Below are 19,564 nucleotides of genomic sequence, written 5' to 3'. Positions count from 1 at the left end.
TTATTCAACTGAAATGAATGATAACAATTTGGGGGAAACAGACCCTTTTAGTCATTATTTTAATTGAGGTAAACAATAATTTTTGGGGTGAACCGTCCTTTAGACTCATATGAAGACCTGATTGTGTGTCAGCTCGTCATTGAGGCGTATTTTAGGTGAGGACAAAACCTCCTCTTGAGGAAGAAAAGTCCTCCGTTTTTAGTCCTTCGATTGGTAAGAGAAGCAGTAGTTAGCAGTCAGCAAAGCGCTCCCTAACAGACTCTCGACAAACAAGACATTTCTGGAGAATCAATGCAAATTAATTCACTAATATAATCCAGATGGCAAAGCACAGAGGTGGTGTTTTCAGAGGCGTTCTGCTACTGGAGATACGGTTTTCTTGTTTCATGCTTGACTGGACTGAGGTTGAAGATGGAGAAATCATATCTCTGAATGTGGACATTTGCGGAGGATGCTTTTCCCCATGACAGTGCAGTGATAATACCCTGATATTGGTGTCACACACACACACACTGATTCAGACATGAGCTACTGAAAGCTAAACAAGACAACAACAAGAAGTCCATGCAGCCTGACATGAAACAGTTTCACAGCAGACATTTATGATGCATGTCATGGTGAAATCTGTGTGTACTGACAGAGCACTGCAGACTCTTTCTTATCATCATGTCTAAATTGCGTTGAGGACTGAAGAGGGCAGAGTCAAGGAAGAAACGCGTCTGATTGGAAGGCAAGTTAATGCACACACAGATCAGTCTACGGCTGCACCGCTGCAAATATGAGCTATAAAAATAGAAAGCACAAACAGCGAGCACTTACAAAAATATGCAGACGCTGAAGCACTTGAACAGCAGACGTCAATCACTCATACTCTACTACAGTACTGCAGAAATACTGGAAAACCCACATTCATTACAGCTACAGGATCCCACTCGGCAGCAAACACACTCAGCTTCTCTATAATACTCATTAGGGCTGCGCCAAAATATCAGTTAAGTGAAGCAAAAGTTTGCGAATTATACACGGACAGCTTAAACTAAATACCAGCTAAATTACTAAATGCTAACTAACTAAATTACTGAATACTACCAAATGACTAAATGGCTATCAACTAAATTATTAAATGCTTCCCTGCTGGAAAAACAGCTTAAACCAGCCTAGGCTGGTTGTCTGGTTTAGCTGGTAAACCAGCCTGGTTTTAGAGGGGTTTTGGCCATTTCCAGGCTGGTCTTAGCTGGTCAGGCTGGGAGATGACCATAGCCAGGCTGGGAGCCCCAGCCAAAACCAGCTATGTGCAGTTTAAACTAGGCTGGTCAAGCTGGTTTTAGCTGGTCATTTTCCAGCCAAAACCCCTCTAAAACCAGGCTGGTTGTCCAGCTTAGGCTGGTTTAAGCAGTGTTTTTTAGCAGGGATATAAACCAAATTTTAAATGCTAACTAAATGCTAACTAACTAAAGTACTAAATGCCAACTAAATCCAAACTAAATTGCTAAATGCAAACTAAATTAAATGCTTATCAACCAAATAGATAAACGCTAACCAAATGCTAACTAACTAAATTACTAAATGCTTATCAGCTAAATTATTAAACGCTAACTAAATAACTAAATGCTTATCAGCTAAATTATTAAATGTGACTAAACGCTAACTAACCAAAGTACTAAATGGCAACTATATACTAACTAAATTGCTTAATGCTAACTAAAATAATTACTAAACGCTAAAGTACTAAATGCTAACTAAAATAACAAATGCTAACTAACTAAATTAATAAAATAATAATTAACTAATTGACTAAATGTTTAAATGCTAATTAAATTACTAAATGGCAACTAAAATTACTCAATGTTAGCATAAATGTTTACTAACTAAATTACTTAATGCTAACTAAAAGCTAACTAAGTAAAAGTCTTACTAAATGCTAACTCACTTAATTACTAATGTTAACAAGCTACTAACTAAACTACTAAACGCTAAAATACCCGGCTGAAAAAAAACACCTTAAACCAGCCTAGCCAGATTGGGAGCGCAGCCAAAACCAGCTACGTCCAGCTTAAACCAGGCTGGTCAAGCTGGTTTTAGCTGGTCGTTTTCCAGCCTGAAATGGCTGAAAACCTACCTGGAAATGGGCAAAAGCCCTCTAAGACCAGGCTAGTCTACCAGCTAAAACCAGCCAACCAGCTTAGGCTGATTTAAGCAGTTTTTTTTCAGCGGGGTATACTAACTAGATTATGAAATGCTAACTAAATTAGCTACTAAATGCCAACTAAAATTACTAAAGGTTAACTAAAAGCTAACAAGCTAAACTATGCTAACTAACTAAATACCTAATTAAATTATGAAATGCTAACTAAATTACTAAATGCTAATAACTACATTACCTAATGCTAATTAAATGACAACTAAATTACAAAATGCTAACTGAGTAAATGACTAGACACTTAGAAACTCAGAAAAGTCGCCCCACTGAAGAACCGTAATGCATTGCACAGGATACAGATGCTCTTACCTTCTGAAGGTTGTAAAAATATCACAGTTAGCAACAGTCCGAGCACTAGCGAAACGTTTCCACAGTGAAGCAGCCATTTTGGCTCCTGAAGACGCAGTAGAAGAGTGAAGATTGTGAAGAAGTAAATGTCAGCGATCGGTCGTTCTCCACCGCTCAGCACTCATACTCCATCTGAAACACAGAAAAATACACTCAATTAGCCAACACGAAATTAGAAATTATTAGAACTCATCTCTAATAGCTGATTTCTTTACTCTTAACCATGATGACAGTAAATATTATTAGACTAGATATTCTTTAAGACACTAGTATTCAGCTTAAAGTGACATTTAAAGGCTTAACTAGGGTAATTAGGGTAAAGTTAGGGTAATTAGGCAAGTCATTGTATAACAGTGGTTTGTTCTGGAGACAATCCAAAACTAATATTGCTTAAGGGGGCTAATAATATTGACCTTAAAATGAGTTTAAACCAATTAAAAACTGCTTTTATTCTAGCTGAAATAAAACAAACAAGACTCTCTCCAGAAGAAAAAATATTATAGGAAATACTGTGAGAAATTGCTGAATCTGTTCAACATCATTTGGGAAATAATTGAGAAAGAATAAATATTGCACAGGAGACATAAAATATGACATTAAAATAATATTTTCCTAAAACAGATTCACTTACAAATACAAATTTCATCTGAAAACGACATGAAAAAAATACATATTACAAAAAAAACTACAAAACTACATATTACGAAATAAACTACAAAATTACATATTACAAAAAAAACTACAAAATTACATATTACAAAATAAACTACAAAATTACATATTACGAAATAAACTACAAAATTACATATTACAAAAAAAACTACAAAATTACATATTACGAAATAAACTACAAAATAACATTACGAAATAAACTACAAAATTACATATTACGAAATAAACTACAAAATTACATATTACAAAAAAAACTACAAAATTACATATTACGAAATAAACTACAAAATAACATTACGAAATAAACTACAAAATTACATATTACAAAATAAACTACAAAATTACATATTACAAAATAAACTACAAAATTACATATTACGAAATAAACTACAAAATAACATTACGAAATAAACTACAAAATTACATATTACAAAATAAACTACAAAATTACATATTACGAAATAAACTACAAAATAACATATTACAAAATAAACTACAAAATTACATATTACGTAATAAACTACAAAATTACATATTACAAAATAAACTACAAAATTACATATTACAAAATAAACTACAAAATTACATATTACAAAATAAACTACAAAATTACATATTACGAAATAAACTACAAAATTACATATTACGAAATGAACTACAAAATTACATATTACAAAATAAACTACAAAATTACATATTACGAAATAAACTACAAAATTACATATTACGAAATGAACTACAAAATTACATATTACAAAATAAACTACAAAATTACATATTACGTAATAAACTACAAAATTACATATTATAAAATGAATTACATATTACGAATACATAAAATTACAAAAATAAAATGGCATATTACAAAAAAAATATATATTATTTTACAAAAATACTAAACTTGACTCCTACTTTCGGATATTGGTTTTAAAAATTAAGCATGTGTAATTTATTCTGTTAAAAAAAACTATAAATTTGCATTTATTACATTTTTTTATTATTCCAAATTTGTTGTGATCCTTTTAATAAACAATTTGAAGTTTAATTGCTTTATTAATTTCCATTGTATTAATTAAAATACAAATTTAAACACTATAATACTCATAAAATCATAGCACATAGCACGTTCGCCTCACAGCAAGAAGGTCGCTAGGTTAAGCCTTGGCTGAGCCAGCTGGCATTTCTGTGTGGAGTTTGCATGTTCTTCTTCATGTTGCCGTGGGTTTCCTCAGAGTGCTCCGGCTTCCCCCACAGTCCAAACACATGCTCTATAGAGGAATTGATGAACTAAATTGGCCTTAGTGTGCGAGTGTGTGTGGATGAGTGTGTATGGGTGTTACCCAGTACTGGGTTGCAGCTGGAAGGGCATCTGCTGTGTAAAACATACGCTGGAATTGCTGGCGGTTCATTGCACTGATTAATAAAGAGACTAAGCCAAGGAAAATGAATGAATGATTAATTACAATACAAATTGTCATGAACTAACAGCTGTAATATTCATAAAATCAATCATACAAACTAAAATAAAAACATCTAAACCAGTTTTGGGCAGAATCTTAAACCCACTGTATTGTTACTGGCTCTGAGATGGCACAAATGCTCCTGCTCTGTCTGAAATTAATTTCCCCAACAACAATAACAACACAAGAGACAAGGCAATTGAGTCTAAAATGAAGCGAACACCTGATTGTCTGTCGAACTGCTGCATGAAATCAATAGCACACCTGTGATGGATCGCTCTTGTTTGAGTGATATTACAGAACTACATCATATCTTATAAACACAAAAACATAGTCATATTTTTGCATTTCATGATATGAATCACAGGCTCGTCACATAAAATTAAACAAATTTTTTGCACTTCTCTGCTATATGGATATTTCAGCCTGATCTCACGAGAAAACGTAAGTATTTTACGTTTTGACAGTTTAGTGGCTAATTCGTATGAATTCATACGAGTTCAGTCGTACGAAATTGTACGATTTTAAAAAGGAGGCGTGGCACCTAACCCCACCCCTAAACCCAATCATCATTGGCGGATGAGCAAATCGTATTAAATTGTACGAATTAGATCGTACGAATTCATATGAATTAGCCACCAAATCAAAAGCTACGAATTGCCGTGAGATTGTGTTGGATATTTCTATATGGATATTGCGAAATTAAATTCTCCACAAGAAAAAATATTGAATTTTATTTTAATCACAGGCTAATATTTTCAACTGTATGGTGGCGCAGTGGGTAGCATGTTCGCCTCACAGCAAGAAGGTTTAAAGCTTTGGCTGGGTCAGTGGTCATTTCTGTGTGGAGCTTGCATGTTCTCCCTGCATTCGTGTGGGTTTCCTCCGGATGCTCCGGTTTCCCCTACAGGCCAAAGACATGCGGTACAGAATTAAGTGGCTAAATTGTCTGTGGTGTATGAGCGCGAGTCAGTGTGTATAGATGTTTCCCAGAAATGGGTTGCAGCTGAAGAGCATCCGCTGCGTGAAACATATGCTGGATAAGTTGGCGGTTCATTCCACTGTGGCGACCTCGAATTAATATAGGGACTGAATGAATTATCCATGGCAACTATATTACCTGGAGCCCACTAGCCTAAATCAAGTCTGGTTTTTGACCCTTTTTGAGCACCCCTGATCTAAATGAATTGAAATCCCTTCCCAAATCCCTATTCAAATCATCTGGTCAAATGATATTCAGATCGCAATTAGTCTTGTCATGATACTGGAATTCGATATCAATCAGTACTGAGTGTAACCACAGATACAGTGACACTGGAGAGTTTTAAAGCAGTGAACATCAGCTGGTCTGTTTATAAGCGAACATACGAGTGATCCACTGATCGACTGATCTTCACGGCTTTAAAATGCTCCAGTGTCTCTGTATCTGTGGTTACACTCAGTAAACAGCGGTGAGTTCGGGAAACTGATGACCTTCACGGCCAATCACAGTCATTTCTGTTGAGCATGTGAACACAATGGCAAATCAGCGCTGTTTAAGAACGTGTTCAACAGCGCTTAAAACGTTTTTTAAAACGTCAGTACTGATTGGTATCGAATTCCAGTATCATGACAACACTAATTGCAATATATACCGCAATGTTATATATTTTTAATATCGTGCAGCACTGAACAAAAATATTCATTGGATTCACTACATTTTTTTAAGGTGTATGGTAGCAAACAATGTACAGTTGAAGTCAGAATTATTAGCCCCCGTTTATTTTTTTCCCCAATTTCTGTTTAACAGAGAAGATTTCTTAACACGTTTCTACACATAATAGTTTTAATAACTCATCTCTAATAACTGATTTATTTTATCTTTGCCATGATGACAGTAAATAATATCTGACTGGATATTTCTGATCACTAGATCACTGACTCTTTTGCCCCCAAATACACCCCCACTCTCCTCTCACTTAAACTCCTCACAATCACTGCACTATTTAACATTTGCACATTTAAAGTTTGCACATATTCATTGCACTGATTCACTTATTTAAACTGTACATACCCACTGTACATATACATTTGTAGTTATGTTTATGTTTATCTGCACACTTCTGATTATTAATAGCATCCTGTACATATATTCATTTATTGTAAATCTCTGTTCATAGCTAATACAACCTGTATATAATGTTCATAGCACATCCATCTGTAAATATCACCATAGTTTCTCTATAACTGCACTTTATAACTTATACCTGTATCCTGCACTTGCTGCTATTGCACTGCTGGTTAGACCTGAACTGCATTTCGTTGCCTTGTACTTGTACATGTGTAATGACAATAAAGTTTAATCTAATCTAATATTTTTCAAGACACTTCTATACAGCTTAAAGTGACATTTAAAGGCTTAATTAGGTTAACTAGGCAGGTTAGGGTAATTAGGCAAGTTATTGTATAATGATGGTTTATTCTGGAGACAATCCAAAACTAATATTGCTTAAGGGGGCTAATAATATTGACCTTAAAATGCTTAATAAAAAATTAAAAACTGCTTTTATTCTAGCCGAAATAAAACAAATAAGACTTTTTACAGAAGAAAAAATATTATCAGACATACTGTGAAAATTTCCTTGCTCTGTTAAACATCATTTGGGAAATATTTAAAAAAGAAAATAAATAAATAAATCAAAGGGGGGCTATTAATTCTGACTATACCTGTATGTGGGGTGAATTTAAACAAATTACATTCATTAATGTTCGACTTAATTTGCTCGTTTAAATTCTGGCCAGTTAAATTGTTTACAACCACTAACCTTAAAAAACATCATCATTTTTTTGTCAGTGATATACTCCACAAAAACAACAGAGGAACCATAATAAAACCAGCTTTCTGACTGAAGTCTCCCTCAATCTGCTCTGATCAGAGACGCACCGACAGCACAAAGCTCATCATAACCACACGACGGATTCGACCCATTTAAATTCCACACACAATATTCTGTTTGAAAGCGCTATCGAGCAGATCAAACATCTCAAAGGGGTCGACAGCCTCGGAGAAGAGATAACGCTGAATTACACACTTATCAAACTGCACATCAAGAGCATTACTAAAAAATGAGCAGTGTTTAAACCGCGGCGACGGCTCCGTATTAAAGCTAAACAGAGAATTCATTACAGCATGTTTAATACTGTGGCTATAATGAGCTATCAAATGGAAAGACTGTAATACACACCAAACACTGCTGGATTTAAAAATAATGCTGTAATACCAATTTTAAAGTGGTAGTTCACCAAAAAAGTGAAAATTCTGCTATCATTGACTTGTTTCAAACCTTTCTGAGTTGCACAAAAGAAGACATTTGCTGGAAACCTGTAACCATTGACTTCCATAGTAGGAAAAACAAATACTATGGAAGTCAATGGTTACAGGTTTTTAACATTGTTTAAAACATCCTTAATGTTGGAAGTCAATGGTTACAGGTCTTCAACATTAAACATTAATGTTGGAAATCGGTAACCATTGACTTCCATAGTAGGAAAAAAATCATATGGAAGTCATTAGTTACAAGTTTTTAACATTCCTAAAAATATCCTTAATAATGTTGGAAACCGGTAACCATTGACTTCCATAGTAAGAAAAACAAATACTATGGAGCTCAATGGTTACAGGTTTTTAACATTCTTCAAAATACCCTTAAATAATGTTGGAAACTGGTAAACATTGGCTTCCATAGTAGGAAAAACAAATAGTATGGAAGTCTATGGTTACAGGTTTTTAACATTCTTCAAAATATCCATAAATAACATTGGAAACTAGTAACTACTGGCTTCCATAGTAGGAAAAACAAATACTATGGAAGTCAATGCTTACAGGTTTTTATTATTCCTAAAAATATCCTTAATAATGTTGGAAACCGTAAGAAAAACAAATACTATGGAGCTCAATGGTTACAGGTTTTTACCATTCTTCAAAATACCCTTAAATAATGTTGGAAACCGGTAAACATTGGCTTCCATAGTAGAAAAAACAAATAGTATGTAAGTCAATGGTTACAGGTTTTTAACATTCTTCAAAATATCCATAAATAATGTTGAAAACCGGTAACCATTGACTTTCATAGCAGGAAAAACAAATAGTATGGAAGTCAATGGTTACAGGTTTATAACATTCTTCAAAATATTCATAAATAATGTTGGAAACTAGTAACTACTGGCTTCCATAGTAGGATAAACAAATACTATGGAAGTCAATGGTTACATGCTTTTAACATTCTTCAAACTATCCTTAAATTATGGTAACCATTGACTTCCATAGGAAAAAAGAAATACTGTGGAAGTGAATGGTTATAGCATCAAAATATATTGCGATAAATTTCATAACTCTCACTTTAAGACCATGCTACTCATTATATAATGCCAGAATGACAATATAATATCATCACGATGCAAGTCCACTCTTCCAAAGAACACATCAGATTTTATTCTTAAGAATATTTCATTCAATTATAGTCATTTTAATGATTTAATAATTAGTCAATGGAATCAGAATGGGAAAACTTATATCCTAGTTAAATAATAATAAATGTTAACAAGGTAAAGAGTAACAGAGGCGGCTGCCAGATCTATTTTCAGCCGTCAGACACACACATGAAAGTACTATAGTAATTTATAGTAAATACTACAGTGTTTTTAAATTGGTTTTTATGTATGGACGATAAATATTGCATCATCAAAAATGATTGAGCTGATGTCCATGTTTTGTGGGATAAGTCCAGATATTGATTATTGTGACAGGCCTACCTTTAAGCAAGACAGAAAGTGAGTATTAGATGATTAAAAGTAGCCTAAATATAACTAGAAATATAAGCATGCACATTTAAATCCACATTTCTACTCCCAACCAAAAAACTCCAATATTAGAAAGCCATATTGTGCATCTTCGCCTTGTGTCCGAACACAACAAAAAATATTGGAAAGCAAGCTTGTTTTACTTTACGCGAGATGAAAGCAACCGCCTCATATCAATTTAGCTTCAGAACTTCAATTGGGTGTGAGAAAGACCAGGAGAGTGTAAATCAATCTCAATTACAGGACAAGTTTTTCTGGAGAAAATGAGACTTGCTTGTGTGTGCAAAACTCACAGCCAGAATTCTAGATTGTGACTCGGTCGCCATTACTGCGTTTTGATCCAATAAATGCAGCCTTGATGAGCAGAACAGACAAAACACAGAAGAAAATCTGCACTACGGGAGTCTTGATTCTCAATGTTCAATGAGGACAAGCTATTTTTTAGGGAATGCAAATATGTAACTCGGACTACATTTGTTGAGGAACGCAAAATACGTTGCTCCGGGTGCGTTTCACTGCACATTTCAGCTGACAAATCAGCGACCTTCTTGCTGTGAGGTGATTGTGCTACCCACTGCGCCATTGCGCTGCCCTGTTTAGATTCAGCATCTGATTAATGCATGAACCAATCGAAGGAGTTCTCTCAATTCTCCACACGCACATACTCTCTCATCACAAACAAAAGTGCTGCTGTAAGAGTATCATTCTGCAGCTTCAGTTATTATATTTACATGTAATTACTGAGCAGATGCTTTTATTCAAATTAGCACAACAGACGCAAACCAAATCAACAAAGAGCAACGATATACACTAACCGGCCACTTTATTAGGTACACCTTGCTAGTACCAGGTTGGACCCCCTTTTGCCTTCAGAACCTTAATCCTTCGTGGTAGAGATTTAACATGTTACTGGAAATATTCCTTAGAGATTTTGCTCCATATTGACATGATAGCATCACACAGTTGCTGCAGATTTGTCAGCTGCACATCCATGATGCCAATCTACCGTTCCACCACATCCCACAATTGGATTGAGATCTGGTGACTGTGGAGGCCATTTGAGTACAGTGAACTCATTGTCATGTTCAAGAAACCAGTCTGAGATGATTCACGCTTTATGACATGGTGCGTTATCCTGCTGGAAGTAGCCATCAGAAGATGGAGACACTGTGGTCATAAAGGGATGGACATGATCAGCAACAATACTCAGGTAGGCTGTGGTGTTGATACGATGCTCAATTGGTACAAATTGACCCAAAGTGTGTCAAGAAAAGATCCCCCACACCATTACACCACCACCACCAGCCTGAACCACTGACACAAGGCAGGATGGATCCAAGCTTTCATGTTGTTGATGCCAGATTCTGACCTGACCATCCGAATGTGGCAGCAGAAATCGAGATTGTGCGTGAAAATCCTAGTAGATCAGCAGTTTCTGAAATACTCTAACCAGCCCGTTTGGCACCAACAACCATGCCACGTTCAAAGTCACTTAAATTCCCTTTCTTCCCCATTCTGATGCTCAGTTTTAACTGCAGCAGATCCTCTTGACCATGTCTACATGCCTAAATGCATTAAGTTGCTGGCATGTGATTGGCTGAGTAGAAATGTGCGTTAACAAGCAGTTGGACAGGTGTACCTAATAAAGTGGCCAGATAGTGTATACAGACTAATTTATTAGCCCTGTGAAATTGTAAGTACTGTTAACACATTTTTAAACATAAAAGTTTTACTAACTCACTTCTAATAACTGATTTCTTTTATCCTTGCCATGATGACAGCACATAATAGTTCATTATTATTACAAGTTATTTGCACAACACTAGTATTCAGCTTAAAAACTCAAGTAGATTAAGTTAGTTTAATTAGGCAAGTCATTTGGACAACAGTGGTTAGTTCTGTAGCCAAACAAAGGCTAACAATATTAAACTTAGCATTGTTAAATTTTTTATATATATTTTTATCCCAGCCAAACCAACAGAAATAAGCCTTTCTCTTGAGAGGCAGCAGGCAGTAGTAAAAGTAAAAACCTCTGCCTCTTTGGAATGGCACCTCATAGTCATTTACTTGCAAAGCACACACTTCTGGAGGCCTGATAAACCTGAAGCAGTGAATTGAGGTAAAGGTGTGCAGAGCCATTGGTCAACATTACAGGCAAGCATCTTCAATTGAATGCAAGTGGGTTTTCTTCAATGTTAACTGATGCCAATCTAATGTAAACAGAGGAGTGACGGGCACTCGTTTCAGCCCGTTGAAAATACTGACCGGGTTTTCTGCATAACTAACAATAGAGTAAGGTCACGGATCGACACGTTTTCCTCTGTGTAGCCAAAATATGTCTTGCTATTTCTCCAAACACACAAAATGTACAGAAACAAGAAAGCGAATCGTGTTTCAGTTTGTTTTTGTTGTCGGTTAAATATTGGACATGGTTAAAATTTCACCTCTCCCCCATTCGACTGAGTACAAATCTGGGCGTTTCGACAGGCTAGAAAACAAGGAGTCGTATTTTAAACAGGGAGGTCAGAGTTCTGAATATTGGTGTGTGTGTGTTTTTAGAGAAGAGTAATCTCTTATATGTGGGAAAAACCAGGAACATTCTGATTCTCTATTTCATGATCTCTTTAACTTTTGCTGTAAGTAGAGAAGCACAGATTCAGGTAATACACACACACACACACACACACACACACACACACACACAAACACAGACAATCTCTCACTCTCGTTCTCTTTCTAATAACCGCATTAGTCTGCATATCAGTCGAGCTCAAGCCTGCGTTACAAGCTCTAAAATGACATTTTGGAATTAGTAACGGAGGCTTGGGATGAGATGCGTAGTAAATTAGTCCTACACACAAGAGCATTTTAAGGACAAAAACTTGTGTTGTAAAAAAACATCTGAACAATGCCTCTATATGGTCACCAGACATGAGATCATATGCGTTTGGTCTCACTTTATATTAGGTGGCCTTACTAATATGTACTTACAGTGAAATTACTCATTTGTTATAATGTACATCTTGTCTAAATGCATGTGTAACCCACCGGTCCTACTGCATCAAACCTGGTCTAATTCTTGGTATGGGAGTAAGGAGGCTAAAAACCATGGCCTCTAATGTCTGTTGCAGGTCAGAGGAGTGAGGTTTACCTGGTTAGCACTTCTCTAGCTGCCTCTGTTACACTTACCCCCTTAAACCTCACACCCATCCCGGACGAGCCCCCACATGTAACCCACCGGTCCTACTGCACCCAACCTGGTCTAAGCTGGGATCGAACCATTGATTCTTTGTATGGGAGTCGAATGCTCTAACAAGGAGGCTAAAGACCATGGCCCTTTAGCGTTTGTCACAGGTCAGATGAGTGGGGTTTACCTGCTTAGCACTTCGCTAGCTGGCCTCTGTTACACTCACGCCCCTAAACCTCACTCCCATCCCGGACGAGCCCCCACATGTAACCCACCGGTCCTACTGCACCCAACCTGGTCTAAGCTGGGATCGAACCATTGATTCTTTGTATGGGAGTCGGTTGCTCTAACAAGGAGGCTAAAGACCATGGCCCTCTAGCGTCTGTTGCAGGTCAAAGGAGTGAGGTTTAATGCATAGCACTTCTCTAGCTGGCCTCTATTACACTCACGCCCCTAAACCTCACTCTCATCCCGGACGAGCCCCCACGTGTAACCCACCGGTCCTACTGCATCAAACCCAGTCTAATTCTTTGTATGGGAGTCGGTTGCTCTAACAAGGAGGCTAAAGACCATGGCCTCTAGCGTCTGTCACAGGTCAGAAGTGTGAGGCTTACCTGCTTAGCACTTCGCTAGCTGGTCTCTGTTACACTCAGGCCCCTAAACCTCACTCCCATCCCGGACGAGCCCCCACATGTAACCCACCGGTCCCTACTGCACCCAACCTCGTCTAAGCTGGGATCGAACCAGCGATTCTTTGTATGAGAGTCGGTTGCTCTAGCAAGGAGGCTAAAGACCATGGCCTCTAGCGTCTGTCACAGGTCAGAAGTGTGAGGCTTACCTGGTTAGCACTTCGCTAGCCGGCCTCTGTTACACTCACACCCCTAAACCTCACTCACATCCCGGACGAGCCCCCACATGCAACCCACCGGTCCTACTGCACCCAATTGATCGAACCGGCGATTCTTTGTATGGGAGTCGGTTGCTCTAACAAGGAGGCTAAAGACCATGGCTTCTAGCATCTGTCGCTAGACCATCTCCTTTATATAATTATTTTTTCGGGGTTTCACCTTTACTGAATAGGGAAGTAGAGAGAACTGACAGGAAAGCATGGGGAGCAGAGAGAGGGGAAGGATCGGCATAGGACCGCGAGGCGGAATCGAACTCTGGATGCCATGAGCACCGGAGTGCTAACCACTACACCACTGGCGCCAACTAGAGCACCATTTGAGGTCATAGGAGTGAGGTTTACCTGCATAGCTCGCTAGCTGGGGTCCATTACAGAGGCTTTTACATTGTGCTTATGATTTATTAAATACATGCAAGTAACTACATACGCAATTAAGTTATATGTAGGTTTGGTATGTGTAAGTTATATGTAAGTTTTATGTAGTTATACTGTTGACAATCCCTTACACCTTAACCCTCCCTTAAACCTACCATTACCATCAAAACGCTCCCTAACCCAATTTTTGAAGTACATAGTAGTAAAGGCCACCTAATATTAAGGCCCAATCCTAATGAAGGAAAATGAATGAAGGAAATCTGGTAGTAGATAAACTCAGAAAACCTGCTGCCCTCCAGGAATTAAGATTGAGACCATTGATTTTGACTAATAGTGCATGTTCACAAAAAAAAAACTGCTTGTTCAAACTACTTACTTAAAATGAATTTAAACACAATTCTAAAGGGTGAATTGGGACAACTTAAATTTGCAAAACGATTAAGTTAACTTGAAGGACAACATGAAGGAATTGTGTGGAACCCAGCGTTATTTACAGCGCATTAAACCTGCATTCACATTGAAAGCATGATCTTATAGAACTTTGTATCTTGAACGCAACGCATCACTTTGTATAAAAGCATCAGTGAAATGCTTAAATGTAAACACAGAATATAATGGATTTCAATGGAAACAGTGTTTTAACTTTCCACCTCTGAGTGTCATTCTCATCTCTTTACTTTCACAGCGTTTGCATGGATTACAGACGCACCTCACATATTTCTTCCACCAAGACAACAATTACTATGGCAACGAGTTGAGCGGCTAAACTTTTAAAAATCACCTCTCTTTTGTGTGCGTTTGCTTTTCCGCTGTTATCTAACAGAGACAATCGCAGTCAGACTGTTTGTCTGCATTGGCAAACGGTAATATCTGAGACCTTGGGGAGCCCGAGCTCATTATAACACAATGCCAAGCGTTGAAGACAGATGACATGTCACGCTCACTTTGTCCGCAGATTCATTCCCACTGACACGCATGTGCACAAACAAACACCCACCCACAAACTAAACAGCTTCATCTTTCTCTAAAATCCTAAAAAATAAATATACTCCACAACGCACGGGCTCAGCGTTTACAGCGCAGGTAGCGGGAAATCACAGGTAAAGTTGCACTTTGAAGTGTGCTTCATCAAAGCCTTCCTCCTCATCATCATGTGCCATGATTATTTTATAATGAACCTAAATATAAACACGTTTTCCACAGACGCTGATGAAGAGAGAGAGAACAAAACGTCCAACGCGGTAGATGAAATATAATTATGTTTCATCACAAAGCCGGCTATAGGAGATGTTCTGTCCTCCGCAGATGTACTGGAGATCAGTCACCGCTTCTGCGTGCCAGTTTTGACAATGCATTAATGTTGTTTTTGCTCACCATTGTCATTTAAAAGAATCTAACACTTGGACTTGGCGTTAAATAATTAGCAGGGACACAATGAACACCGAATAGCATCACTAAAAACTCTGAAGATCCCAGACTGTTTTTTAATTCTCCTTTCTCTTGTGATGTTTATGCAAATCGTTTAGAACATTAATTAAAAGTACATTAAAAGCATCATATTATTAAACCGGCTGACATAGCAAATTTTAGTTTAGATTAGATTAGATTCAATTTATTGTCATCACACATGTATAAGTACAAAGCAACGAAATGCAGGTAAATGGAACCCCCCGACCGTGCACAGACATCACAACTCCAGGGAAGACAGGTCACAGGAGGTGGAACAGGAAATAAAATACAATCAGGAGAGAGAGGCAAAAAAAAAGTCCCTCTCACCTTGATCTTAAGTTAGAGCAATGTGAGATCAGGGAGAAGAAAAAGCCCCAGCAATCTAGCACAAAAACACACCGACAAGACATAACATTGCCACAGGGGATGGGAACAGGGGGTGTGGATATAGTCCGGTAAGGGCGGACAGCTATCAGGTCCTGCAGCCATGGAGGCGCTGGTCACAGACCTGCCTACCCCCTCCAGTGGGTGAAAGCATACGAAGGCGTTGGATTGGGGCCAGGAAGTGTCGTGCTGTGATGAAGTTATGATGCGATTATTATTATTATTATTATTATTAAAATAAGTTCATTATTGTTTATTTCCACCCCATATTTGGACCAAATCGAATAAATTCATTTAGGAGAAAACTTTCTACCAGCCAACACTTTACTCCAGTAGTCTGCTCCCATTCATTTGCTCATTCATTTTCTTTTCGGCTTAGTCCCACAGCGCCACAGCGGAATGAACCACCAACTTATCAAGCATATGTTTTACGCAGCGGATGCCCTTCCACCTGCAACCCATCACTGGGAAACACCTATACACTACTGACAAATTTTAGCTTACCTAATTCACCTATATGTCTTTGGACTTGTGGGGGAAACCGGAGCACCCGAAGGAAACCCATGCCAACACGGTGAGAACATGCAAACTTCACATGCCAACTGACCCCGCCGAGGCTCAAACCAGTGACGTTCTTAGTTTGCTCCTATTTGAAGTTAAATTTAAACACAGGTGGTAAAAAGTACCATGTTGATCAAGGATATTTCTAATGGAAGGGGTCCCAAAACAGAGCCCTGGGGTCCGTTTCCATAAGGAGGTTTACAAGTTAAATTCTTCAGGACAAGGTTAATAAAAATAACCCAGACTGTTTTTTATTCACTTTTCTCTTGTGATGTTTATGCAAGTCTATTCGAACATTAATTAAAAGTACATTAAAAGCATCATATAATTATTACAGACTAACGTCGCAATTGAAGCCATGACACCATACAATAATTATTATTGTACGCTCATGCGTTTATATTCACCCCCGATTTGGACCAAATCGAATAAACTAATTTGAACCAAACTTTGTACCTGCCAACACTTCACATGAGTAGTTTGCTCCCATTTGTAAATTCAAACACAGGTGGTAATAAATACCATGCTAATCAATTATATTTTTTAATGGAAACATGTAAAGAGGTCCCAAAACAGAGCCCTGGGGTCCGTTTCCTTAAGGAGGGTTACAAGTTGAATTCTTCAGGACAAGGTTAATAAAAATAACCCAGACATTTGTTTTCATCTCTTTTGTAATGTTTATGCAAGTAAAAAGGCATTTTGAACATAGTAGGTACACAGTAAACCCTAATAAGTTAAGACTACTCAAATGACTTTTGAGTAATGGGAAATCGACAATTCAATTGAGCTGACCAAATGTGGTCTCTTTATTTAATTAACTTAAATGTTTAAGTACTGATGATAAAGTAAATGTTTAAGTACAGATAACTATAGCTGATAAAAAATGGAATAATAAAATAGCTAATAATAATAATAATAATAATAATAATAATAAAATAAAAATGACTAATAATAATAAAAATTGCAAATAAAAAAATATTAAAAATAGCTAATAATAATAAAAATAATATTAATAAAATAATAATAAAAATAGCTAATGATAATAAAAATTGCCAATAAAACTAATATTAATAAAATAATAATAAAAATAGCTAATAATAATAAAAATAATATTAATAAAATAATAATAAAAATAGCTAATGATAATAAAAATTGCCAATAAAAATAATATTAATAAAATAATAATAAAAATAATATTAATAAAATAATAATAAAAATAGCTAATAATAATAATAAAAATAATATTAATAAAATAATAATAAAAATAGCTAATAATAATAAAAATAATACTAATAAAATAATAATAAAAATAGCTAATAATGATAAAAATAATATTAATAAAATAATAATAAAAATAGCTTATAATAATAAAAATAATATTAATAAAATAATAATAAAAATAGCTAATAATAATAAAAATAATACTAATAAAATAATAATAATAAAAATAGCTAATAATAATAAAAATGATATTAATAAAATAATAATAAAAATAGCTTATAATAATAAAAATAATATGATTAAAATAATAATAAAAATAGCTAATAATAATAATAAAAATTATATTAATAAAATAATAATAATAAAAATAATATTAATAAAATAATAATAAAAATAGCTAATAATAATAAAAATAATATTAATAAAATAATAATAAAAATAGCTTATAATAATAAAAATAATATTAATAAATAATAATAAAAATAGCTTATAATAATAAAAATAATATTAATAAAATAATAATAAAAATAGCTAATAATAATAAAAATAATTTTAATAAAATAATAATAAAAATAGCTTATAATAATAAAAATAATATTAATAAAATAATAATAATAAAAATAGCTTATAATAATAAAAATAATATTAATAAAATAATAATAAAAATTGCTAAAGAATTTTTTTAAATAAAATAATAATACAAATAGTTAATAATAAAATGGCTAATAGACTAAACTTAATTGCCAATAAAAATAATATTAATAAAATAATAGTAAAAATAGCTAATAATAATAAAATTGCCATGTTGAAACGATATATTGTGCAGCCCTGTTATATACCACATGAATTATAAAAGATCCCAAATTATTTATAATTTAGTCTATTATCCTAATATAATTTCAAAGTACAGTACATAACAATCAAATAAGATTATTAAAACCATCAGACGCACTCAGTCATAAATAACCTTTCATTTCTGCATTGTAAAAATATCTCAGCAAAAACTCCTTAATACAAGAAATAAAACAAGAAGGAATCTGTTGGTCTCTCCCTAATATGGCAAATTAGAGGAATCGACGCATAATCAAATAAAGCTAATCAGCCTTAAAGTCTCAGACGGCGCATTCAGGTAGGAAAATCCTCCAGCGCACTGCATGATGGGATTAGGATTCAGTGCAAATCTACAAGCAAGGAATGTTTTAAGGCTGGCACCGGGCTGCACTTTAATAATCTGCAATCATGGGCATAACCTGGTGAAAAAACAGCACACACCCTGCTGAGATTGCAGAGATGTGGAGGAGTGGGAGAGTCTGAAAAAGAAAAAAAATATGCTTATTTCTCTTCATCACTGCGTCTGAAACCCATACACGGTCGAGAAACATGCTCGCTTTATGTCTGGAGGTTTAAAAATGGCAACAGCCAACCGTTATCATCTCTATAAACACCATTCTGTTTGGCAGATTTCGGACTGGATTTGTCCTGACTTGAAATAAAGGGATTAAACGATTAGCATTAGAGAGCTTTGCGCCATTCCTGACTAAGGCGTTGAGTTTTTTCTTTTTTTCTTTCCGTACGCATGAAGTAGAGATGTGGAATTCACTTCAACACACATGAAATAAGTCAAACATGAAGAATGAGCAAAAAAAATCTAGTGTCACAAATCATAATGCGAGCCAGCGCTGGAAATCTGTAATAAATCGAAGCGTTTCAGAACTCCATAACTCAGGCTAACTCAAAAGAGCTGTGCATCAAAGTTGAGCAAGCAATCATATGCATGAGGTCAAACACACAAGCTCAAAAATGTATATATATATGAAAGATCACTGAAATGCCCCAAAATGTGGGAGATGTTTTTGTAAGGCAAGCTTGTTCTAGAGTCTACCAGCAAAAAGAAAAGCTCCATCATTTTTACGTGTCAGGAGTAAGATACGCCGCTGACCACTGAGATCAGAAAGGGGGAT

General features: G+C 35.6%; 1 protein-coding gene across 1 annotated transcript in view; it reads right to left on the bottom strand.

The window, feature by feature from the left end:
- The window catches only part of LOC130234359 (adhesion G protein-coupled receptor L2), a 254,267-nt gene that overhangs the window by 189,123 nt on the left and 45,580 nt on the right, over positions 1-19,564 (bottom strand). Inside the window, 1 exon segment of the mRNA XM_056464612.1 lies at positions 2,510-2,668. Within this exon segment, the coding sequence (XP_056320587.1) occupies positions 2,510-2,668 (159 nt within the window).

Source organism: Danio aesculapii, chromosome 2, assembly GCF_903798145.1.
Source record: "Danio aesculapii chromosome 2, fDanAes4.1, whole genome shotgun sequence".
NCBI classification, from domain to species: Eukaryota; Metazoa; Chordata; class Actinopteri; order Cypriniformes; family Danionidae; genus Danio; species Danio aesculapii.
The sequence above is the reverse complement of the archived record's forward strand: the minus strand, read 5'-3'. Positions and strand labels throughout refer to the sequence as shown.